The sequence below is a fragment of the Callospermophilus lateralis genome, chromosome 18 (assembly GCF_048772815.1).
Source record: "Callospermophilus lateralis isolate mCalLat2 chromosome 18, mCalLat2.hap1, whole genome shotgun sequence".
Lineage (NCBI taxonomy): Eukaryota > Metazoa > Chordata > Mammalia > Rodentia > Sciuridae > Callospermophilus > Callospermophilus lateralis.
The window spans coordinates 65,933,790-65,958,774 of record NC_135322.1 but is presented as its reverse complement, the minus strand read 5'-3'; the positions used below and the strand labels follow the sequence as shown (position 1 = coordinate 65,958,774).

General features: G+C 55.4%; 1 protein-coding gene across 2 annotated transcripts in view; it reads left to right on the top strand.

Annotated features, from left to right (window-relative positions):
* Positions 1-24,985, top strand: part of Fanca (FA complementation group A) — a 39,577-nt gene that overhangs the window by 11,959 nt on the left and 2,633 nt on the right. The window contains exons 15-36 of one of the 2 annotated variants that reach the window (XM_076837845.2): positions 835-945; positions 2,689-2,784; positions 2,864-2,923; positions 4,496-4,590; positions 5,260-5,320; positions 5,398-5,447; positions 8,265-8,338; positions 10,424-10,537; positions 11,948-12,084; positions 12,410-12,480; positions 12,783-12,879; positions 13,010-13,197; positions 14,049-14,145; positions 14,697-14,870; positions 16,150-16,223; positions 17,679-17,807; positions 20,442-20,526; positions 21,491-21,642; positions 22,106-22,211; positions 23,148-23,189; positions 23,324-23,428; positions 23,952-24,064. In XM_076837845.2, the coding sequence (XP_076693960.2) occupies positions 835-945; positions 2,689-2,784; positions 2,864-2,923; positions 4,496-4,590; positions 5,260-5,320; positions 5,398-5,447; positions 8,265-8,338; positions 10,424-10,537; positions 11,948-12,084; positions 12,410-12,480; positions 12,783-12,879; positions 13,010-13,197; positions 14,049-14,145; positions 14,697-14,870; positions 16,150-16,223; positions 17,679-17,807; positions 20,442-20,526; positions 21,491-21,642; positions 22,106-22,211; positions 23,148-23,189; positions 23,324-23,428; positions 23,952-24,064 (2,231 nt within the window). Of the gene's footprint in view, positions 1-834; positions 946-2,688; positions 2,785-2,863; positions 2,924-4,495; positions 4,591-5,259; positions 5,321-5,397; positions 5,448-8,264; positions 8,339-10,423; positions 10,538-11,947; positions 12,085-12,409; positions 12,481-12,782; positions 12,880-13,009; positions 13,198-14,048; positions 14,146-14,696; positions 14,871-16,149; positions 16,224-17,678; positions 17,808-20,441; positions 20,527-21,490; positions 21,643-22,105; positions 22,212-23,129; positions 23,190-23,323; positions 23,429-23,951; positions 24,065-24,985 lie in introns of both variants that reach the window. The other variant, XM_076837844.2, reaches the window with a different exon arrangement.

Here is a 24,985-nt window from a genome sequence, read left to right as displayed (position 1 = left end):
TGCCTCCGCCTCCGAGCCACTGGGACTACAGGCGTGCGCCGCGGCGCCCAGTGCTCCTTCTCTCTTGCGGAGAGTCAGTAAACCCAGTAGGTGGGAGTGAAAGCAAGTGCTGGGCAACCTCAGCAGGTCACCTGTGCCTGTGGTTTCCCTGGAGGTCTGAGGTGCAGGCTTCGTCCTCGGAGGCCTGTGTCCTTGCTCTGTGTCCCTCTGTTAGTCCACCTGCTCTGTGATTTGTCCTGCAGTTCCCACACCTGCTGCTGTGAGACGCGCCAGTGGAGGGCTTTGGAAGTGCTGGTCGAGAGCACACAGCTCTTCTGTGCAGGCAGGGGGAAGGTGCACAGGAGGCTGCTCTTGGCCCAGTGTTGCCCCTGTTCTCGCTGCAGCTGGGTCCTCACGATGCCTGGAGCAGTAGCTCTGGGTTAGCAGGAGCTGGTGCCCTGTGCCCCGTAGTCAGTACAGGGCAGGTTCTGGTCTGTGGGAGCTCTGCCCAGTCCTCTCCTAGGCTGGCTCTTTGCAGGTACACACTGTGTGCTCAGAGCCACTGCTGACCCAAAGCCTCCTTCCCTCAACCCTCCCGCTTTGGTCCCTGGTCCTGTTGAGGCGTCCTCCGGTAGATACCCGCTGCTCAGAATGGTTTTTGACTTTTCTTTGAGTGAACGCTCAGCCTCCTTCTCAGCCAGGGCATGGCTGTGACCTGTCTTAAGTGTGTGGACCTGAATTGCTTCTCGTGTCTCTTTCAGCAGCAGCTTCTGCTTGTGGGCCAGACCGAGGCAGGGCATGCACAGCCTGTGGGCAGGTACCTCACTGAGCAGCACTTCTGCCTTCTCTCTCCAGGCCTCGTTTGGGAGTGCACGGGGCTACCACAGCTGCAGCAAGAAGGCTTTGGTCTTCCTTTTCAAGTTCCTGTCCAGCCTCGTGCCCTGGGAAGCCCCCCGGTACATGCAGGTGAGGAGCCGCCTACAGCTGTGGTCCCTGGAGCTCTCTGCCCTCACTGGGCCCAGACCAGCCTCTTCCTGTGGGCTGTCCTGCCAGTGCGGGGTGTGGGAGGGTGAGGGCCTGGGAAGATGTGGGCAAGACGAGAGGTGGTGTAGCCAGTAGAGACAGATCTCATTTTCTTTTAAAAATGGTATATTTTTTATGCGTTTAAGGAGAAGAACCTGGAAGGATATAGCCTGAACTGCCTGGGGTCGTCACTCCTGGGAGTAGAGAGCAGGCAACAGACCTCTCGCTAGTTTACTGTAGTTCGAGTTTTTGTAACAAGTCCATTTTGGTTTCACGACAAGCCCCAGGCTGGGTGTGGGCGTCCACCTGGGGCCTCTCCCACAGAGAGGCTGGGGAAGGAAGTTAGAGACCTTCGGTTCCTCAGCTAACTGCCCCAGTGTAGCCTGGGTTTTATTAGAGCATTGTGATCACATGAGGTGTGCGGGTAGTTTGGGCAGAAGTGTGTGATGTCGGCCCTCCTGGTCCCCTCCTCTTCCCTCCCCAGTCTCCCTCCTCTGTCTTCTGGTCTTCCTTTCCCTGTTGTTGATGTTTGATTGGTACTTGCCACAGTACATAAGTTCGTGGGCGCGTATGAGACATGATTCTGTTAGGTTCACTCCATATTTTCTCCTTCTCCCATTCCTTCTCCCTCTGGTCCTCCTACCCACTGATCTTCCCTGTGTTTCTGTGTCTTCCCTGAAATCCGGTCCCCTCCCCAACTTTCCCTTACTTTCCTTTATCTTCCTCGTGGGAGAGAAAACATTTGATCCTTGACTTTCTGAGTCCGGCTTACCTAGCATGATGTTCTCAGTTTCTATCCAGTTACCTGCAGATGCTGTGATTTTGCTCTCATTATGGCTGGGTAGAACTCCGCTTTGTACTCTGCACATTTTCTCTATCCGTTCCTCTGTTTACCGGCACCTGTTCTGGTTCTGTAGCTTGGCTGCCGAGAATCGTGCTGTTGTGGACACTGACATCTCAGCTTCTACTCAGGAGCCCCCTACATTCCAGAGGGGCTGTGCCCCCACAGCCAGGGGCTAGACCCTGCCGCGCCTGCCCACTCCCAGCTCTGGGTGCTTCTGGGTGCTGTTGTGCTGAGGGAAGAGGAGCAGTCAATCTGAGCCCCCGTGCACCCCAGCCCCCACCTCTGAGGGGCGAGGCACGCGGTACCCAAGGCCTTCTCCCACGCCCTGGCCTGTGCAGAGCCTCTCCCGCATTCAGCCACCTGCTCTCTCTTGGGTCTCTTTGGTAGCTTCTCTGCCTTTTTTGCTTCTGGTGCAGCTCCAGCTGCCGGCCAGAGCCTGGGTCAGTCCTTGCAGGCCATGTCTTTCTGGGCTCCTGTTCCAGTGTCATTTCCCCATGGACACAAGCTCAGAGTGGGGCGGTGGGCGCCCTTTTCACAGCACACTGCCTGCCACGGATCCATCATTCTGGTAGTGTCACAGATGTGGCGTTGGTGTGGACCTGCTGTCCTCTGGTTGACTGGGATGTTGGTGGGTCTGTGCAGCTGCAGGCGCCGCTGTACCTGGAGCCTGTGGCTGCCTGGCCCTGGTGCTCCTTCCACGCCTGGCCCTGGCGTCAGAGTTTCTTCTCCGCATTCTGCCTGGGGGTGGCCCTCCACTGCCCAGCATGTGTCCGGCCGTCGTGGCTGTCTTGGTGTGGCAGTGCCTGGTGCCCTGGGACTGATGTTGCCATGTGTCCTCGCAGGTGCATGTTCTCTACCCGCCCCTGGTGCCCGGGAAGTACCGCACCCTCCTCACTGACTACGTCGCCCTGGCCAAGACCCGGCTGGCTGACCTCAAGGCAAGTCTGCGTGCGCTGGCCCTGCCGGCACCCACTGAAGCCATCTTTGTTCTCATGGTCCTGTTTTTCTGTTCTGAAGGTTTCTCTGGAGAATATGGGGCTCTACGAGCATTTGTCCTCAAGTGAGGATGTCACAGAGGTGGGTCACCTTGGGCTGCTCTGTGGGTCTGGGGTCCGGCCCTCATTCCTGGGCCTCCAGCTCCAGCTCCTGGGCTCTCTGTCCTGCGCCTGGCTCGAGGCAGTTCCCTGAGGGCGTCTGGTCAGTAGTGGCCCACAGGTGCCTCGTTTGGGGTGGCTCGCTGCCAGGGTCTCGGCCACACCCTGAGGAGGCGCAGGAAATGAGTTCCTCTTGGTGGGATGGGCTGGCTGCAGGAAAAAAGCCAAGAAAGAGAAAATGATGACAAGACCACAGGGCACAGGAAGTGATTTTTAAAAGCAGGGGCGGGAGGGGGTGGCCGATCTTAGGGACTGAGCTTTCACACTAAAAAGAAACCAAGGGCAAGGTGGAGCCCACGCTGGCTTTATTTATTACCAGGGAACATCAAAGGTTTTCCAGGGAATGTTCTTTTCCAAATAAGGTTGAGGTGGGCTGTCCAGTTCCCAACGAGTTACGCCCAACTCCGGAGGCTATGAGAGGGGTCTTCCTTAGCAGAGCAGAGATAGAGGTCACGTGCATTGGGCAAGCCATTGAATGGGAAGAGCCATAGAATAGCTTGCAATGCCAAACCGAGGTCTCCCTTGCTTCCATACAAAGAGAAGACCATCAAGTAATTCACGGTGGCTCTCCGTACCAGGGCTTCTCAGCATTTGTGGGCTGCAGTGGAGAGGTGGCAGGTGGTTGGCTGCATTTGTCTAGGAATTAAAGAGAAGTGCCAGTGGTTGTTATGGACCAGACGTCAGCTGCCACGTGACGCATGTGTTGCTGTAGAAACAGCTTCTCCGTCTTTTAAGACTCTGCTGCTGTGAGTTGCTGAAGAATAGGTAGAGAGGCCACTGAAGTGCTCGGTGAACCACTGCCAGGCGGTGTCCTTGGAGATTTGGTGCTATTCATAAGTTACTCATGACTCTGACTTTTCATAATTTTAAATTTCAAAAGTTAAGTCTCCACTTGTTCCCACCTAGGAATCCCCTTGAGGGCAGCCCCTGACATCCCAGAGGGGGCAGCAGACAGCATCCTAGTCAATCCAGGCGCTCTGGCTTCTCTAGAGGGCTGAGCTGTCCCCAAGGGCCCAGGCTGCTGGGTTGGTGCTTTTGAGGGCAGAAGACAGCCAGTGTGGCCTCTTTCCCTGTTGCATGTATCTGGAGGGTCTATGTGCACATTCCAGGTCCCCTTTACCTCTCTGCATGCATCTGGAGGCTCCATGTGCATGTCCCAGTTCCACTTGCTGGGTAGTACCCTCCTCAACCTTCACCTTCATTTCTGTAGTTTTTGCATAAATGAAGGGCCTAAAACATGCTGAGCATGTGCTCAGCTGAGCTACTTCCCAGCCCTAAGCTTTTACTTCCCGACTGCAGAGAATCCTGGCAGCGCCAATGTTAATCCGCTCTGTCACATTGTCCCCCATGTAAACTAAAATGGAACAGCAGGCATGCCACTTAAGGCGGCTTCAGAGTGACTCCTGCAGCCCTCCCCCACATGCAGGTCCAAGAAGGTAGGGCTTAGGGGTTGGCCTCTGCTTCCTTACCTCCCTTTTTCTCCTTCTCTGTGCAGAACCAGCCCCACAGCCAGGCAGCTCAGGACGTGGAGAAGGCCCTCCTAGTGTTTGAGCACACAGGGAAGATCCCAGTCCCGGTCATGGAGGCCAGGTAGGGGGCTGCTGGGCACGGTGGTGGCAGGGTCAAGAGCTGTGTCCTGCTGCAAGTTACAGGGTGCTCTTCCTCCCAGAAACAGCCAGTGGGTGCCCTGGAGTCACTTGGGAGGGAAGACCACAGGCCAGTGTAGCTGTGGTGGGATTTTGTATTTTTGGTGCTGGATTAAACCCAGGGATGCCCAACTGCTGAGCTACATCCCCAGCCCTTTTGATTTTGACACTGGAGTTGTCTCACTAAGTTGCTAAGGCTGGTCTTGAACTTGCAATCCAGTGCTCGCCATGATGCCTAACCCAACAGTGGTTTTCTAATTAATGCTTGCTTAGGGACCAAAATGGAGTCGGTCCAGGGAATTGCACAGCAAACTTGATTGGATTCAGTGTGGTCCTAAAACACCCAGAATTGTGGTTGCTACCAGTGCAGGCAAGACTGACTGTGGCTCCGGGGATTGAGCGCAGATCCAAGGAGAGAATGGTCCCCGCTGACCCTGTCTACTCCTGGTTGGGCAGTCGCGTCCCAGACTCCCTGGATGCAGGGCTGCCGCCCCACTGATGCCCTCTGCAAGACTCATCCCAGCATCCTGGAAAGAGATGGGCAGACGGGGAGGCAGCAGCCTTGTGCAGAGCACCTGGGCTGACGGGTGCTGTCTGCTTCTCTGTGCTGCAGCATATTCAGGAGGTCGTACTACCTGTCCCACTTCCTGCCTGCCCTGCTCACGCCGCGAGTGGTGAGTACGACGTGTCCAGGCCTGTGGCCCCCTCTGGAAGCGAGGCGCTCCTCACTGGGCTCTGGTTCTTTCCACAGCCCCCGTCAGCCCCGGGTTCCCGAGAGGCTCTCATAGAAGCCCTGAAGAGGTACGTGGGAGCTTTTCCAGAAGGGCTTTGATGATGCGGAGAAGCGTCTTTCACCTGTGTTCATAGAAACGTTGGCTCCAAAAGTAGTTGGTTCTGATTTTTTTAAAACAAAATTTGCTCAATCCTCAATATCACCGCTTAGTATCATTCTTGAGTGAGACTTTGGGAGACTGGGTTAGTGTTGACGCTCCAGTTCACAATTGTGGTAAGAGGATTTAGGGACAGAAGGGAAGGAAGAGCCTGAAGAAGCCTCAGGTGGAAGGACTAGGGTGGCCCTCGAGATTCACCAGGATCCTGGGGTCTTGGATAGTGCGCCCACAGGTGGCCTCCACTGGTGGGGGAGGGTGGGTGCCTGCAAGGCCCTTCTTCCTGAGGGAGGTAGAAAGTGCCTGCTGTTTCCAGGGCCCATGGGGGCTGGCAGGAAAAACCTCTAGCATCCTTGTTTTTATTTATTTGTGATATAAATAAAGTATTTCTGATACATAGAACTGCACATATAGCAACTTGAAACACATTTAAAGTACCACCATGAACCTCCACCCATATTTTGCTATCTTTGCCTTTTAAAATAGATTCTTTCTGCTAGGCCAAAGCCCTTGGGTGTTTCCACACCCTCACCAGCGTTGTTTTCATTTTTCTGTAGGAGCCTTTCCAGTGGGTGCGAGTTGGCATCTTGTGTGTTTTTATTTTGGGGGGGGATTGCGGTTTGAATCCAAGGGCCCTCAACCACTGAGCCACATCCCCAGCCCTATTTTGTATTTTATTTATGGTCCCACTGAGTTGCTTAGTGCCTTGCTGTTGCTGAGGTTGGCTTTGAACTCATGACCCTCCTGCCTCAGCCTCCCGAGCTGCTGGGGTTACAGGTGTGCTCCATTGCTCCTGGCTCACACGTCAGTTCTTCGTCTTCAACTGCAACCAACACAGCCAGAGCTTCACTTGGCGGCCCATCGTACTCTGGCTCTGTTCTAGCTGCTGTGTGGCGTTCTCTCTCTGCCTGAGTACCCTCTCAGCACACACCACTCATCAGGTCTCACAGACTGAACGGCCTACAGCTGTCCATGCCTGCAGGCTGGACTCTTGAAGCACAACTTCAGTGAACATCCTCAGGGTGTGTCCGGGAACACTGGGAGCTTCTAGCGCAGTGACAGTGAGTTTTCCGTTCTCCAGTGTGTCTTTTTGTGCATCTTTTGTAGATGACTACTGAGTACCTAGATTTCATTGCTACGGCAAACAGCATGTTCTCTTGAATTCTTTCTTCGGGTATGGCTGAGGTTTGGGTGTCCTGGTGTCTAGCATCTATTCTGGTTGTTAGCCGCTGGCCTCTTGCCTACTGTCATGCTGTGTTAGGAAGGAGTCTTGGTTTAACCTAGAACGACAGCAGTCTGGAGCTGGCCTCCCCTGCTGATCCTCACTGCAGTAGGAATGCTGCTGAGAGTCACCCTGGATCAGGTGCTGGTGGTGACTGCTCTGGGTGGAGGAGCCCCTCTCGCTGGCCCACTCAGGGCTTCCTGGGGGGCGAGTTCTCAGGACGATCAGGCTCTTCTTCTGGTCCTGAGGTAATGCCTGAGGTGGGTTTCTCCTGCTGTTGAACTGTCCTTGCCTTCCTGGGATGTCCCTGCTGGGATGAGGTTTTGTTAGGAACTGCTGGACGTGATCTGGTGATGGCCGGGGCAAGTGTCACAAAGCCTGAGCCTGATCCTCTTCGTGTACCTTGGCTGCCCAGGCAGTGACGTCTTTGTGCTTTACAAGGTGGATGGGTGGTTTTCTTCTGTGCCCTGAGCAATGTGTGAACCTGAGATCCCTATGGCTGAGGCTTGGGCCAAGCCTGGCTGCAGAGCTGTCTGGTCCTGGTGGCGTCTGTGGCGTCAGTGACTCTGTTTTGTGAGTAGCTATTAGGTTAGCCAGGTTTTTGGGTTTTTATTCCTCTTGAGTCTTTTGTAGGTTTCTGGAAAACCTGTGTCATCTAGGTTTCAGATTCGTTGACACAGCGTCGTGCATACAGTGGTGTGGGGAGCCAGCAGGGGCTGGTGCTGCCTGGACACAGGGCAGTAGGCCATGGCACAGGACATGGAGGACAATTGTGTCGCCACAGATAGGTCACCAAGCCTCCTTCCAGGGTGGGGACTACTTGTCACGCCTGGTGCAGAGGCCTGTAGTGCGTTCTGCCAGCCCTAGGGACGCTTCGAGAGTGCTTGCTGCAGGCCCTGGGAGGGATCAGCACAGATGCCCAGTGGGTTGGTCTGCGCCTGGCACCTGCAGAGAGACTGGCAAGAAATGAACACGAGGGCCTAGCTGTGCCCAGATCAAAGCCCAGAGCGGCAGAGCCGAGTCCCGGGAGGCAGCCTGGAGTTCTGCCTGGGTGTGACAGTCACTTGGGTCTTCCGGGTCTTCTTAGTGGTGATGGCTATTCATAATCACGCTTGATGTGTTGTGGAGGAAGTAACAAGCAAAGCCGATGTATGTTTTTTCCTTAACCATTATGGAACCTGGTGCAGTGGCACACACCTGTGATCTCAGCGACTTGGGAGGCTGAGGCAGGAGAATCGTAAGTTCAGGGCCAGGCTCAGCCACTTAGCAAGACCCTAAGCAACTCAGTGAGATCCTGTCTCAAAATAAAAAGGGCTGGGATGTGGCTCAGTGGTTAGGTGCCTCTGGGTTCCATCCCTGGTAACAAACAAAAACCAGGATAATACTATACACAGTGAGGTATCATTTATTTAAACTTAATGTTTTTTACTTTGCAAAACAGTTTAGGAGTCAGAAACTAGGGAATTAAATTGTCATGATTGAGCTGAATATTGTTGTCTTCTGATCCAGAGCAGATAAAGTCCCCCAGTCTCTGTATGCTGCCTACTGCCAAGCCTGCTCCACTGCTGAGAAGCCTCCAGAAGGTAGTCTTGCCCTTGCTGGGCCTGATGCTTCCCATTTCCCTGGCTCAGAGCCCCTGCCCCCAAGGCTGCATCAGTGACCGCCAGGGCTGTTCATAGTGACACCGAATGAGATGGGGGTTCCATAGGTTGCCTTAACCTGGCTCTTGTAAGGGGTGTTTGGAGCGGAAGCCCCTGTGCCTGCCAGGTGCCTGTGCTGACTCCTGCAGGCACAGTAGGCGCCATGATGTGTGGCTACTCTGGTGCCTTAGATGGCCCCGTGAAGCACATAGGGAACAGCTGGTGGCGGAGGCCCCACTTGCTCTGTGAGCACAGAGCGCGAGGCGGAGCTCCACAGCCCTGCAGGTCGCCGTCGCACACGTCTGCCCATGCACACCCGTGTCCTTTCCACCAGCTCTTGCAGCAGCAGGGAAGGGCCCTGTCCAGAGCAACCTGGTGCTTTGCCCTGTCATTTTGTCACAGGGACCAGCACCTTGTCATTGAAGCAGAGAGTTGTGGGTTTTGGTTTTGGGTTTTGTTCTTGGTGCTGAGGTTAATCCTAGCAGTACACTGCCACTGAGCTGCACCATCCCTTTTTATTTTCTACTTTGAGACAGGGTCTCACTAAGCTGCCTCCAACTTGTGATCCTCCTGTTTCAGCCTCTAAATCACTAGCACTGCAGGCGTACTGTGTCCATCTTTGTGTTTGTTCCTTTTTTATGTCCCTTGACATCTGTAGGGCCATGCAGGCTGAAGAAGCCTGTTCTCTTCGACATAGTCCTCTCTCCAGCTCTATTTCCAACCTCCTTCCATAGGCCTAGACAGTCCCCACGGTTGTGGAGGCCCAGGAGACTCAAATGGGCAGAGTATGAAGCTCTGGCAGGGACCAGTGCTGTGTTGGGGACAGCTGGGAGGTCTGACGCCTTAGTCACATGGTGAGGGCTTCTCTTCAGAGAGTTGCCCTCCTTCACACCTTCCTACTTTAGGGGACCAAGCCCTAACCCTCACGCTTCTAGGCAAGTGCTCTACCACTGAGCTGTACTTCCCAGAAATTTTTTTGATACCCAGGATTGAACCCAGGGAGGGCTTAACCACAGAGTCACATCCCCAAACCTTTTTGTTTTATTTTGAGTCAGGGTCTTGGTAAGTTGCTGAGGCTGGCTTTAAACTTGCTACCCTCCTGCCTCAGCCTCCCGAGCCTCCGGGATTACATGTGTGTGCCACTGTGCCCGGCCGACCCAGACCTTTTTAAAATTTGTTTTGAGACTCAGATTCATGACCCATGCCGAGTCACTGGGTCACAGGCCTGTGACCCTGCCCTGGGTTTCCAGGTGCTTTCATGGTGTGTGGTGGAGTTCTCGGGCAGAGCCATGGCTGCCAGTTCCTGCTGGGCGAGACCCACTGGCGCAGTGTGCACTGGCGAGTGTGAGCCTCTGCAGCCAAGCCACACGTGAGCTTGCTTTGCTCTAAGGCACGCCTCTCCTTTTCTAGGGAAAACGATGTGAGAGTTTATTTATTTATTTATTTATTTATTTTATTTTATTTTTTTTAAAGAGAGAGTGAGAGCGGGAGAGGGAGAGAGAGAGAGGGAGAGAGAGAGAGAGAATTTTAACACTTATTTTTTAGTTATCAGTGGACACAACATCTTTGTTTGTATGTGGTACTGAGAATTGAACCCGGGCCGCACGCATGCCAGGCGAGCGCGCTACCACTTGAGCCACATCCCCAGCCCCGATGTGAGAGTTTAAACCAGGATCTTTTGCAAACGTGTCTCCTGAGTAGATGTAGCCGCAGGCTGAGCTGGTGACAGTCGCCAGCTCTGTCCCAGGCCTGCTATGGGGATGTGGATGTGTGGCTGCCTCCCTCAGTCGTCCAGCTGGGATGCCCACCTGCCCCTGCCCCCCATCTGTGCAGCTCTGTTTCCATCACATCTGTGCTTTTCACACTCATGGCTATGGTCTGCAAAACTGCTTTTCTTCACTTTGTTTATAAGCATTTTGATGTGACCCGCTGTACACAGTGTCAGAGGGAGGGTCCACTGTCTGTCCTTGACACCTAGGCCTGGCATCTGCAGGAAGCTGAGTTTTCCCTCTGCCTCCCCTCCCTCAGGTGCAGCCTTGGGGATGAGGGCAGAACCCACCCAGGCCGAGGAGCCCCTGGGACCACTCAGGGTTGCGCTGAGAGAACTCAGAGCCCTGATGGCAGACCCCACCCAGGCTGACGGTGAGGACGGGTGTCTGAGAGAGTGTGCGTGTTCTGCGTGAGTGTGCAGTGTGGGGTTGGAGCTGTGGTCCCTCTGGTCTCACTGCAGCTGCCTAGACCCTGGGCCAAGATGAACACTGTGCTATTTGGCAGCCCGTGGGTTGGGCAATGGGGGAAGAAAGCTGAGCAGAGCTCGTAGGAGGCTGTTCCTCCATTATCCTGGCTGTCTGCGTTAATGTGAAGTACACCGGGCCTCTACCCTGTCTCTGAAACTCTGAGCAGGCATAGCCCCTGAGCACTTGGTGCAGCCCAGCAGTCTGTGGCAGTGAAAACTGACTGCAGGACGTTCAGATTCTTACCAGGATGCAGAATCTGAAATAAGTAAGCCACATGTTTCCTGAGCGTATTGCCGCTCACTGTTGCTATAACAAAATACCCAACGCTGGGTGATCTTTAAAGAAATAATAAGATATTTAGTTCACAGTTCTGGAGGCTGGCAGTCCAAGGCTTGCCTGTATGTGCAGAAGGGCACAGGCAGGCAGGAGGCCAGAGAGACCAGGACGATCAGGCCTGTGCTTTTGTGACAGTCTCTGAGCCTCCTGGGAGGCCCAGTAGTGTCCTGGAGAACCACAGCAGGCCTTGTGAGGTGATGCCCCGGGGACCCCACCACCACCCACCAGTGCCACCACCCTGGGAACAAACCACGCCCACCGTCACACAGCGTGACCAGTTTCCGTTGTCACACAAACAGCCCCCGGCACTGCAGCTCTGGGGTGCAGCCCTCCCTGAGGCCGCCTGTGCAGGCTGGAGACGCAGCCTTTCAGAGCCGTGCTCACGTGGTCCTGGGGTGCTCTTGTTGTTTTCGAGGCTGGGCTTGCTAGACTCAAACACCTGGGCTCTAGTGATGCCCCTGCCTCAGTCTCCCCAGTGGTAGCTCCACAGGCCTGTGCTGCCAGGCCTGGCCAGGACGTGGCCCTTGAAGGGCACTGTGAAGAGTCCTGCTCTTAAGCCAGAACCTGAAAAGGTCAGCTCCGCTGCTTCCTGAGCCACAGGTTTGCATGCTGGAGTGGGGTGGTCGGCCGTCATCTCGCCCCGGGTGTCCAGTGCCGTGTGGGAGGGTTGGGCTGGGGTTTCAGAAGCCAAAGGCTGATCCAGGAAGAAGGAGCAATGGAAGCAGGCCCAGCATGTCCACACCCCATGTGCTCAGTGTCACGAGGCATAGGTCCCCGTGTGTCCGTGGTCTGATCACTGCCTCCCGCAATGAGAATGAGCTTTGCCACTGCCTGGCTGGGATGTGGGAGCCACCAGGCCCTCCACGAGGGGCAGGCAGCTGGTGGCCGAGGCTTTTTAGCTTTCTGTGAGGCCATGTCAGCCCCTGAGCACTGGTCTACCCCGCTTCCTGTCTTCCCTGACTGGTTTCTCTACCTGCAGTTATATCCGCTCAGATGGCCGTGGTTTCTGAACGACTGAGCGCAGCCTTGGGGCATGGTGAGGATGACAGCCCCCATGGCAGAGGGACGATTCAGCTCAACGTCCTTGCTCCAGAACTTCAGCAGCAGGAGCAGCTGGTGGGTGCAGGCTGTGGCACCAGCCGCTTTGTAGGTTATGTCAGGAGCTGGGTCAGGCTTCAAAGACCTGGGCCCTCCCTGCCCAGGCCAGCCAGCCCGTTTGTGAGAGTCCTGGCTGCAGACACCTTCTGCAGCCCCAGGCCTGAGTCTCTACTCACCCTTTTCGGCTGCTTAGCATTGATTTCCAGGTACTGGAAGAGTCCTGGAATCGGCAGGGGTGGGGGTCCCGGGACCAGCTGCACTGCCATCTCCCCAGTGCTTGCACAGGCTGCTTCCCGATGCCAGTGGTGGGAGCTACAGCCACTGGTGGCCATGTCCCTCCCAGGTGGTGGACCTCCTGCTCTCAGCTTTCTGTCAGAGCCTGATGGTGGCCTCCAGCTCTGCCCCTCCAGAGAGGTAAGGGCTCAGGAGTTTGACTGGGTGATCCTGGGCTGCCCTGGGGCATCAAGGTAGCAGGCCACGCAGGAGTGACCTCAGTTTCCAGGACATCTCCCAGGACATGCCCTGAGGACTTCCTCCTCTTCAGGAGCAGGTGTCCAGGCCGACTCCCAAAAAGTGGGGATTTGTAGAAGTCTTGTTGTCCTTGGCCCTTGTTTGGAGGAATGACCTGGCCCTTTGTAGGCCTCCGCACCTGGATCAGCTGTGGGAGTGGTGTGTGGGGCTGTGAGGGGCCAGGGCCTCACCTCTGTTATCTACAGGCAGGGTCCCTGGGCAGCCTTCTTTGTGAGGACCCTGTGTGGACCTACGCTGCTCCCTGCAGTCCTTACCCGCCTCTGCCAGCTGCTCCACCACCAGGTAGGCTCCCCCTTCATGCAGGCCACACGGGGGCTGCTCCAAGGGCTGGGCAATCTGGCTAGTCCTCCAAGCACAGGAGCCTTCTGGCTGGGGGGCTGTCACCAGCTCTGCCACTTGTCCCTCTTTTCAGGGCCCACGCTTGAGTGCCTCACATGTGCTGGGCTTGGCTGCCCTGGTTGTCCACCTGGGTGAGCCTGGGTCTGCACTCCCGGAGGTGGAGCCAGGCCCTCTGGCCCCTGCCGGCAGCCTTCCTGTCCCCAGGTTCCTCGACAGCCTCCTGACGTGCCACACCAGGGAGTCCTCGCTCTTCTGCCTGAGGTGGGCCGGCTCCTCTCAGTCACTGCTCTCCTCTCCTGGGAAAAGAAATGAGCACTCATCAGATGACACCTGGAGGGCTGGGCGGGCTGGGGTGCGGCTCAAGGAGAGCACTGGCCCCCCATGTGCAAGGCCTGGGGCCTTATCACTAGCCCCCAGGAAAGACAGACGTGTAGGGGAGAGGTTTCCAGCTGTGGACGTCTCTGAGACACCTTGGTTACTGGGCAGTTCCTAGGGAGGGTGTCGCCGCTGTTTTCTGGTGTGGATGCTCCTGGGTGCGTTAGGAGTGGTGGGGGCACCCACGCATGCCTGCAGCCTGGCCCCACACCATCTGCTGCGTCTCCTTTCCTGCTCCCCACCTTCCTGTGCTCTGGTCTCAGGGGGCGGGGGGGGGGGGCGGGGAGGCTCTGTTCCCGTTCATCGCGGCCTCTGCACATCATCACAGCTGGGCTCATGTGACTGGCTCCGGAGGCTGAGGCCATGCTCAGGGATGTCCCCTGTGTGCGAAGAAGCGTGCTCATCTCTCAGGACACGCCCTGAGGACTCCTCTTCTGTTCATGGGGATGACACACCCTCAAGTCCAGGGTGTCCACCTCCCTCCTGGCCGTGTCCCTTACAGAACACCCAAACTCCTGGTTGGTCTGAGGCCGGTGGTACCAGTTCAGCCCTTGCTCACCTGAAGTGCACCTGTGCCATTTTCACAGGGTGTGCATCTCTGCCTCATGTGGACAGGGACTTGTGGGGATGGCAGCTCCAGCTCAAGGGATGGCTGGGGATGGCTCTCAGGCCCCAGGCCAGAAGGTGCTGAGCCCAGTGTGGCGAGCCCTCCATGGTTGTTGCTGCTCTGTTCGCAGGTTCTGCACCGCAGCGCTCTCTTACGCTCTGTGCAGGGTCTCTCCCCAGCCCTGCGACTCTTGGCACAGCTGTTTGTCTCCAGGTCTTGTCAAGAAGGTAGGTCTACAGGTTCCTGGTCTTCTGTACTGCAGAGGCCAGGTCTGCCACTGTCGCCGGTTTCGGTGGGCATCGGGCCTTGGTTGGGGACTGCCGTGACCATCTGGGGGTCTCCCTGCTGAATCTGGGTGTGAAGTAGCAGCTGCACCTGTCTGCTCCTCTTCTGAAGAAACACAGACCCTGGCATTCACAGGGTGTGTTCACGAGAAGCTTCTTTCCATCTAAAGGAGAACCCTAAGGCCTTCATCTAGTGGGTCCTGCTGCGTTTGTCAGAAGGGCGGACTCCTTGGGCGTTCTATCCCTGAATGTCCACAGTGGGGGTAGCGGGCACCACAGCCCACACCCCTCCCACGAGGCCAGGGCAGCCCTTGGAAGGTGGTGTGGCTCCAGCCTCCACGTGCGGGCCTGCAGCCCCAGACACAGTCGGATGCACTCACAGACGCCAGCTCGGGGCAGCAAATGCCAAGCATGGGGGACACTTTGCCCCCAAGGTCACCTGTGGGGCACGGCTGGGGGAACAGTGTTCTGGCCTTACCATGTGTCTCTTTCAGTTCCAGTTTCTTGTGTTCAGATTCTTCTCAGAGGCCCGGGTGCCTCTCCCTCAGGAGGATGCAGCTGGCCTTCCCTGGGGACCCCTGTGCCTTTCCCCTGCAGACTGGAAGATGGCCACACTGGCCCTGTGGAGACAGGGCCACTTCCAGGAGCTGCTCACCGGGGAGTTTCGTGTAGGTTGCCCCCTCCCCACCTGGGTGTGTGAGCGCTGAGCTGAGAGGCACGAAGCCCTGGGTATTCAGGCCCACTCTGCACTGAGGCAGCTAGAGCTCCATGTGCAGCTGTGAGAAACTCTGTGGAAATACCTGATGTGCTTCCCAGGCTCCCCCAGCCGTCCCTGGATTGAATCCAGGGGTGCTCTACCACTAAACTCTTAATATATTTTATTTTGAGATAGGGCCTCATTAAATTACTGAGGCCGGTCTCTCAACTGTGATCCTCCTGTCTCAGCCTCCCATGTTGCTGGGATCACTGGTATGAGCCTCTGTGCCTGGCCCAATAGTAACTTTTTACAGAAGATTTTGCAGCTGAGTGCGGTGGCGTGCCTGTAATCTTAGAGGCTTGGGAGACTGAGGCAGGATTGTAAGTTCAAAGTCAGCCTCAGTGAAAAGTGAGGCGCTAAGCAACTCAGTGAGACCCTGTCTCGAAATAAAGTACAAAATAGGGGCTGGGGATGTGGCTCAGTGGTTAAGCACCCCTGCAGTCAATCCCCAGTACCTCCCCCCCCCCCCGCCCCCACCAAAAAAAAACAAAACAAAACACATTGTTGCTCCACCATTCCCTGGTGTGTCTGAGCAGTTAAGTTAGGGAAAAAACCTGAAAGGTGGGTTGCACGACTTCCCAGCTTGTTTAGCATCCCAGTGTGGGAGGGGTGTGGCAGCTCCTCCCAGGGGCCCCATGGAGGCAATGGGGCCTGCTCCCAGCTTGCACCTGGATGCCTGGCCTTCGCCCTCACCCTCAAAGGGTCTGCTGAGGGTCCCCATGCCCACATCTGTTTGTAAAACTGCTCTGGGAATCTTCAGACAGGAAGTGGGCTGCGAGGAATACCTGAGCAGTGATTATTCCCGTGGGCCTCCCCCAGCTCAGGGAGCCAGAAACTCATCTGTCTTGGCTCTGCCTGATCACCCGGGGGGGGGGGTGGTGGGGGTGTGCAGCACATGGGCCAGCGGCTCAGGGCTGGGCAGTGAGAGGGATAGCGTCAGAGCTGCACGGCACCTGTCCTCACTTCTCGGGCTTGGAACAGATGCACTTGGTGGAAGAGGCGAGTGTGGAACCTGTGATCTGAGCGGCCTGGGTCTCTTGGGGATGGAGTGTGCAGGTGTTTCCTTGACAGAATGGGGGCCCTTTCTGTGAGGCTCTTCAACTGCAGTTGGCTTTAGACAGGCCTTTGTTTGGGGGATAAAGCAACAAGTGTGTGGAGTTTGCCCTGCACTGACCACCCTTGTCTCTCAGCTAACCTTTGGGGACTGGCTGCAACTGGAACTGGAAATCCAACCTGGAGCTGATGCCCTGTCAGACACAGAGAGGTGAGTGTCTGTGGGAGCTCCTCAAAAATGGCCTGAGTTTTCTACCAAAGTTCGTCTTTTCGCCTTCAGTGCAACATTCATGTTAACTGTGTAGCCTCTGCACCAATTCTGATCATTTCATTCAAGAAGCTTTTACTGAGCTTCCGTTCTGTGGCAGACTTTCCTAGAAGCTGGGCCTGCCAAGATGGCACCTGTGTACAGACAGGGCACATGAGGTGCACAGAGGGCTCTGCATACCTGACCAGGCTGTGCCCTAGTGACAACAGGTGAACCGGAAGTAGGGATGAGCGCTGCCAAGACAGGGCCGGGGAAAGGGTGGCTCTGGGCATGTGCCATCTTGAGACGGGAGTACCACAAGCTGGGCAAATCCAGGGCTGAAGACTGTCATGCCAGGCCTGCTGTTCTGGGCACATAATTGGCTTGCTGAAGGACTTGGGTTTGAGGGTATGGAGTTTAGGGCACAGAGAGGAAACTGTCGTCACCACAAAGGCTGGGTGTAAAGTACCACTGGTAAAGTACCAGCTGCAGATGCCACTACTGCCAGGCCCGTGACTAGTTGGCTCTGAGAGTCTTCCCTCCCATGCTCACACTATCCTCTGCTGCAGTGGACATCTGGGTGCATGGGAAACGGACATGGCAGACCGCACTTTCTTGGTGTGTGGGTTCCTAAGAACCTCATCTTAACCCTTAGGTCTCTGTTACCTGGAGGTTATGTTCAGACGTGTTCCTGGATGTCCTGTTCTATGTGTGGCCCTGGGGTTGAGCCAGGGGTGCTCTTCCACTGAGCTGGACCCAGCTCTGCTTAGTTTTTATCTGAGACCCGGTCTTCCTGGCCTAGAACTTGCATCTTCCTGCCTCAGCTTCCTGGGTAGTTGGGTTTTCAGGTGTGCACCACCCATCTGGCTCCTTTCTTAATCACACAAGTGATGTGTAGACGGCTCTGTGCAGGCGACAGACAGCAAAGCCCTGGCCTACTTGCAGGCTTGCAGCTGTGTGGTTGTGGGATGGGTCTCCACCCACTGGAGGCCCTGCTGGCTCCCACAGTGCCATGGCACTTTTTGTCAGCTGCCCTGCAGTCTGAACACAGACCTCACACCTGTGTGTGCAAGAAGACTGGGCGAAGTTCAGACATCCTTGATGACTCAGCCTGCACGTGTTTTGGGTGTGTAGCCATTGGTTAGGCTGCAGGACAACACCCGTCTGGATTTTGGTCAATGGCAGCAGTTTGCAAGGGTGGATCTGCCCCTGAGATTGTGCCTTTCCTGCAGCCTCAGGTCCTAACCTGGCAGGTAGTCAGGCCTCCATGAGGCCATGCTGAAGTGTGTGCCCGAGACTAGTCCCAGCCCCTCCAGTGTTCCCAGCAATCACTCAGACTTCCCAGGTACAGGTTAGGAAGAAACACTGGCCATGACTTGCTTCCTCCTCCTCAGAACTGACATCAGCATTCACTTGCAGACAGGACTTCCACCAGTGGGCAATCTATGAGCACTACCTCCCTGCGCCCTCTGCTTCAGGAGGCTGTGATGGAGACCTGCAGGTGGCGTGCACAGTTCTGGTCAACGTGCTGATGGACTTCTATCAAAGGTCAGCCACACAACACCAAATGCATTTGACTTTTAGGCAGTTCTGAGAATGCACTTTCCCTCCTCAGTCCATCACGTTACACAAAACGTATTTGGGCAGAAGGTGGTACTTAGAGGGAGCCATCCTGGGTCAGCTTTTTCTCCAAGGGCACAGGAGGAACAGCTATTTCACACCTGTTGTGCAGGGTCAGCAATGTGAAGATGGTACCGGTGGCCTGGCGAAAATCCCCCCTCCCATAGCAGGGCTGGCATGCAGTTCTTGAAGCAGTGAATGTGGACTGGCCAGGTGTCTCCTGGGGTAGCAGGGCTGTGTAGAGGCCCTGAGGCAGACAGTTTCCTTCCCAGGTTGTAGGCAGTGAATCTTAGGATGTTAGTTGTGAAGATGGAGTCCAGACAGTTTCTTCCACTGTCCCTCCTGCTCCCTGGGGCCCATGAAGGTGCTGTCCAGTTGGCATAGCTGTCGTGTGCCATCTGCCGCTGCATGGAAACATGCTTCAGTGTGGCAGCAGTATAGAGCCTGGGGTGGTGCAGTCCATGCTGTGGAAGCAACTCAGTACTGTTCCCCTCGAAGGGACAGCCATGTGTGTGTGAAGCTCAGTGAGGGAGTATCTGCTAGTGACCTCCGAGCCCTGGCAGCCAGCCTCCTGCTGTGGAACTGCTTTCTGAACGTCCCAGAAATGGAGCGGCATGTGTGCCCTTGTGTCATGGGTGTCATTGGCTTCCCTGAGCAGTGCCCCCAGACACATGAGTTTTGATGACAGGGTGTGCCAGAGAGGGTGCACCCGTACGGGTTTGTGCTTCGTGCAGGGTGGATGCCAGGCTGTGCTTGCATTCTGGCCCTCAGGAATGACGCTGCTGTGAGCATTCCGTGAGGTTTCTGGGTAGGCGTGTATGGAGTGGAGCTGTGGGTGATCTGGTCACTCTGCCCACTCTGCAGCCACCTGCAGTGCAGGGGCCCTACTTCCCACATGCCACCCGCCTGCCTGCTCCTCTGGGTGTGAGGTGCTGTTTCTCATGGTCTCAACTTGGAGCACCTTTGCATGTGCCTTTGGGGAAGCATCTGATCACATCCCTCACCTGCTCCCAGGTGCTAGGGAATCAAACCCCATGTCCTGTGTCCTCTAGGCAAGCAGTCTGCTGCTGAGCTACACCCCTGCCCCTTTTGCCCACTTTTAAATTGGGTCATCGTACAGAGTTTTTACATATCCTAGATATGACCTCTTAGCAACTTGTAAATGTCCTCATTCTTAGTTGTCCTTTGATGCACAGAAGTTTTATAAATCTTGATGGAATCCAGTTCATTTGTTTTTAGTTCTAGTACCTGTATTAAGGGGTTTTATTGTCATGAGTGGTTTTGAGTCATTTTCATATTTCCAGCTGTCCCGGCACTGCTGTTACAAATACTTCTCACCCCACTGGAGGGGTTTGTTTCCAGACTCCCCAGCTCCACCTGCTAGTTGATGTATCTGTCTGTCCTCCAGCTCTACACACGGATGGCTGTAGCTTTCCAATAGGTGTTGACGTGGGGAAATGTGAGTCCTCCAGCTTCGTTGCTCTTTAGGATTGCTTTGGCTGTTCTGCAATCTTTGCAATTCTATCTGAATTTTATGAACAACTCCTCGGTTTCTCCATGGCCATCTGGCATCCTGATGGGTAGTGCATTCAGTTGTAGGCCAGCTTGGGCAAGTATTGTCAACTTAACAACATGTAGGTCTGTTTTGTTCTGCAGGATAATAGGGACTGAACCCAGAGCTCTACCACTGACCTACACCCTAGCACTTTTATTTTTTTGCTGGCATAGGAATCATAGGGCATGTACCACTAAGCTCAGCTTATTTAGTCTTCTTTAATTCCTTACAACAGTATTTTATGGTTTCCAGGGTGTAAACTTCATGCTTTCTGGGTTGTTTGTTCCTATGTATTTTATTGTTTTGGTGCTCACAGAATGGTTCCCTAGTGTTGTTTTTGGATTAATCGTGGTGTGTGGAAATACAGCTTCTGGTGGTGTATTGACGTGCTGAACTCCTTTATTAGCTCTGATACTTTTGTGTGGGTCCCCAGGATCTAGTGCAGGCCATGTCGTCTGTGAGCAGAGTTCACATTACTCCTCTCTAGGTTGGATGCCTTTATTCTTTCTCTTATTGAATGGCTGTAGCTAGAGCTTGTAGTAAAGTGGTGAGAGGCTTCTGTCTTTACAATTAAACACGGTGTTTTCCAAGCTGCCCTGCATCATGTTGAGAAAGTGTAGAGCTGGAGGCAGACAGATATATCAACAGCAGCTGGAGTCCAGAAACAAACCCTCACAGGGAGGTACCAGCACCCTTCTGTTCACAGTTTATCCAAGGGCTTTATCATGATCAGTTGTGAAATCCATTGACTGCTCTTTCCGCATCAATTATAAGTGATTTTATAACTGGAATTTGATGTAAACCCAGTGTTGCATTCTAGGGATAAGTCCAGTCCTGCTTTTCCCTGATATGTACTACTTGTTATACTTGCTGGATTTGGGCTACAAGAAATGCTAGTTTTGCTGCTTGTTGATCAAGCACTGTGATGCGAGCACTGGATAGAGGTGGGCACTGCACTGCAGCACTGCTAAAATGCTGAGCAGACTTCTGTGCCGCTTGACTTTCAGTTCGAGGAGTTGGAATCACTTGGAGAGCTCTGGCTGGGTCCCTGGTGGCCACACAGGAAGTGGGGATCTTCTTTCCAGGCTGCAGGTGAGCTGGAGGGAGCCAAAGCTCCTGGTGTCCAGGGCCTTGAGCTGTCTCCTGCTTGAGCATTCCTAGTGTCTGTACTTCCCCTGTCTCGCCCACTATTGCATCCTCTCACCTGATGAGGCCTGGGGCGAAGCGTGGTTAGTGCATAGGAGCCCCGACTCCCCGTCAACTCCATGCAGCCTGGCCTAGGGAAGTGGCAAACAATCTCAGTGCATATTAGCAAGGCAGACCTGCCTGCCAGTGGTCGTGTCAGCAGAGTGCTGGGAGCCTTTCCTCTGTGGCCCCCATGCTGGGCTGGATCCTGAGGACATAGGATGAGACATGGCAAGGGGGGAAGATGCAGAGGAGATGGCCACAACTTGGGTTTTGTGCAATCAGTGATGATGTAGCTCCCAGCCCAAACTGTGGAAGTCGGGTCTGCGCTTGGGAGCAAAGTACTGCCCATAGTGTATTTTAATGGAATAGGGCACAAGATCTGAATGCATTTCCAGAGTGGGATTCTCGGTTGAATGAATTGAGCATCCTTTGGCATTTAAAAAGTTACACTCAACGTTCATTTCATGACAGCATCAGTGTCATGAAAGTCTGTGAAAATGTTCCAAAATAAAGGGGGTTGGCAGCAGAAAGCCACCAACCCTGCCTGGATCCCGTGATGGGGCAGGTAAGTGTGGCCATAACCATGATGCTGGTGGAGCATGGGCCAGTGGAGCCTGTGAGTTAACTTGCCCTCTGCTTGTCCCCCCACACACACATGCATGCGTGGAGAGGCAGAGGGTAATGGGGAATCGCCCGTCCGGCTGCCTGGGGTGAAGGCTCTCTTTCCCTGTGGTTTTTGCAGTCATGATGATTTCCAGGTGGATGAGCTGCCACATTTGTTCTTTCTGTCTGTGGCCTCCGTGTACCACTCTCCTCATGCTTGGGAGTGAGGTCAAGTGCCCGAGCCTCTGACCTTGCTGTTTTCCAGGAGATGGTTTTTGACCTGGAGCTGGAGCAGGGTGCAGCTACTCAGGGACACTTTGTCTTCTCGGTGTTGCGCAGTCGGCTGCAGCCTCTGGCAGGTGGGGCAGATGTGGCCACCAGCCTCCAGAGACAGCAGGAGCTGCTTGCGTGCAGACGGTAAGGCCTGGCTGGGCAGTATCATGTAGGGGTACCAAGCTTCTCCTCTCCGTTGGTCACCTGTCTCTGGCCTCCCCGAGCCTGGGATGGACCATCCTTAGTGGTTTCTGGGGAGGGCAGGTCTGGGGTGGAAGTGCAGTGGATACAGGCCTTCTCCTCAGGTGCACTGTGTGCTCAGGGTGTGCCTCTCTGTTGACTCTTGTCCTGGGGATTGTGGTGCGGTCTCCTGCTTGATGTTTGTATAGCTCTTCACCAATTTCTTTTTTGCTAGCATGTTTGACAGGACTGCAGCAGCCTGAGCTTGGTGCAGGAGTTGAGGGCAAAGGCACGTTGGGTGGGGTGGCAGACCAGACCACTGGTTTGGTGGCATCACAGGCTGCAGGGTGCTCCTTACGTGCTAGGCTCCTCCTGAGCCTGCCGCCTGTGCTTGCCTTCACTGTTGACACTGCTCCTTGCCTCCCAGGCTCCTCCTTCGCCTGCCCCCATCCATCCTGGTTGGCAGCCTGCAGGCCCAACAGCCCACCCACCCCCTCTGCGAGGATTTCTTCCACTTGGTCAACTCTGAGCTGGTAGGTGCTGTGTGAGCATAGGCTGGCAGGGGTGGGAGGAGGGCACAGATCACTGGCTGCTGGGAAAGGAACAAAAGTCACAGGTGCTTGGTGCCTAGATAGCCAAGAACTCCTGGGAGGACTGTGGCGGCTCTCTCCATAGCCTGTGACCTCTGCAGACGCTCCCTCAGATGTGCACTTGAGGCCCGTGGGAGTCTGCCCGCCAGGCACTAGCCTCCTTCTGTGGTAGACACCCACCAGTGTGGGCTGCACCGGGTCTTCACAGTGACTCACAGGTGGTGCTCACTCGCGTCCAGCGTCTGGGACTGTCACCAGCTCACTCCACCCTGGAGAGCAGCCGGCATTTGTGCCTAAAGACCACTGCACACACGTGACTGGAGATTGAGCTTAGGTTCCCTTCCAGTTGTGCAGAGCGGCGGCAGCTTTAGAGACTGTGCACAGCTGTCATCCCAGTGATGTGGAGGTAGAGGCAGGAGGGTCACATGCTCTGGGCCAGCTGGAGCAATTCAGCAAGACCCTGACTCAGAATGAAATAAAAAGGGCTAGAGATGTCGCTCAATGGTAGGGCACTTGCCTAGCGTGTGCCAGACCCTAGGTTCTATCCCCAGCAGCCATGGAAGTGGACAAGAGCACAGAGAATAGTGTGTGGTCAGCAGAGAAGTGGAATGATAGCGTTGTCACTCTCAGCTAGAGTCGGAGCCACAGCTCCCAGTTCCACCTGGAGCCCATGTGTCTGGGCCAGAGCAGGCGGGCGGTCTTGAGGGGCCTAATCTGGGGAGGTTCTGGCAGCACACTAGGGCAGCCTTCTGTGGCTGATGGCCAGTTGTCCCTAGTGTGGCTTCATAGCTCAACCCCAGAGCACACTGCACTCTGGTCTTGCCCCTCTCTCTGCCACTGGCCTGCTGAACTGTTTTACAGAGAAACTTCTCCTCCCAGGGAGGCGCCTTGACCCGCGACATCACCGTCCATTTCTTCAGGGTAACTCATCTCCCCTAGCACCTCCCATGTAACCTTCTCAGGGTCCCTGGGAACAGATCTCCTGTGGGGTGGTGACCTTAGGAACTGGGCTCACAAGGTGCCTGGGTGGGCCTCTGCTGTGTTCTCTGCTGCAGGGGCTCCTGACTGCCTGTGCACACAGCCACGACCCCTTGCTGACAGCCAACCTGACTCTGACTGGGTGCCAGACCAAATGCCCCATCCTTCTGACCTCTGCGCTGGTAGGACTGGCTGCTTGGGGTGTGGGGCTCTGCCCATCAGGGCTCCTCACTGCTGCTCCTTGCCTTCTGTGTCTGTCTCCACCTTGGTCACTGTGGCTCAGTTGCAGCTTTCTGTGTGCTCTGTGGGCTGCACAGGCCGCCTTGGTTGCCTGCTGGGGCTACGACTGACCTGCACTTCAGGGCAGGGGGTAGCTGTGCCACACTGGCAGCTTCCTTCTCTGTGAGGCACCAGCTCTTGCAGGGTGTCACGGGGCAGAGGCAGGGCATTCTCTGTCCTGCCCTCGAGTACAGGTGCCTCGTGGGATTGCTCTGAACACAACAAGGTAAATAAGGTGCTGCCTGAAGTTATGCAACGTGAGCCACAGGCTGAGCACAGGGAGCACCTGGGAAGCCCCAGCCCAGCAGCAGCGAGGGCTCTGGGGAGCTGGCTGTGGGACAGCGCCTCACACAGGTGTTCTGGTCCTGGAGGTGGGGCCAAGCAGAGCTGCCCTGACCTGTTTTCTCCTGCTCTCTTCCCATTCAGGCCTGGTGGTCAAGCCTAGAGCCTGTACTGCAAAGTCGGTGGAGAAAACGCTTCCAGTGCCCACTGCCTCTGGAGCTGCAGAGGCTGCAGGAAGCCCAGCAGTTTGCCAGCAAGTAGGCATTGGCCTCAGGATGAGGCAGGGTTGGACATCCTGGGCTGTAGTTGCTAGGGTCCCTTGGAAAGGGGTGGCAAGAACCAGGCTAATAGCCTCCAGTTGGAGCAGCCGGGCAGGTCAGGGGTGTTCAGATGGGACAGGTTTCAGCAGGTCTCATTCCAACTCAGCTTTTCCCATCTTGGCCCCATCTCCTGCTCACATCTAACACTGGCCCCAGACTGCCAGCATCAGGTGTATTAGGGTGCTGATGCTCAGTTCTCCACCCAGCAGCTCAGTCAGACCTGTGGCAGTCAGAGCAGTCCACCTCCTGAGGACAGTTCTTGAGGACCTCCAAGGACACACTGGTCCCAGTACCCAAAGGGTAGAAGGCCTTCACGGTCCTTGGTGACTAGTTTTGATTTCTTGATGTGTCTGGATACCTTCAGCGCCAGGGGTGCCTGAAACCTCAGCACATAGAAAGCAGGGCTTATTGCCAGGTGTGGTGGCACAGCCTGTAATCCCAGTAATGCAGGAGGCCGAAAGGAGAATCCCAAGTTCAAGTCCAGCCTCATCAACTTAGCATGACTTTGTCTAGAAAGAACTAAAAAAGGGCTGTCAACATAGCTCAGTGGTAAAGGTCCCCTGGATAAAGGAGACTCTCCTACTGACCCTAACTCCACCAGAGATAGAGCTGGATCCCTTTGGCCAGACCCAGTACTCCTTGGAGGACAGAGGGCACTGAGTTCCCAGGGTTCTTGTGGACTCTTCCTTCAAGGCTCAGGCATTAGGTTTGGTGCACAGCTCTGTCCTCTTGGTTGCTTCCACGTGGGGCTGGCATCCTGCTCTGCCAGGGCCTCATGCAAAACCCGGGACCTGAGCTCCTCTGTGTCCTCCTTGGAAAGCTGTTTCTGTGCTGCAGCGATGACACATCTCTCTGTCC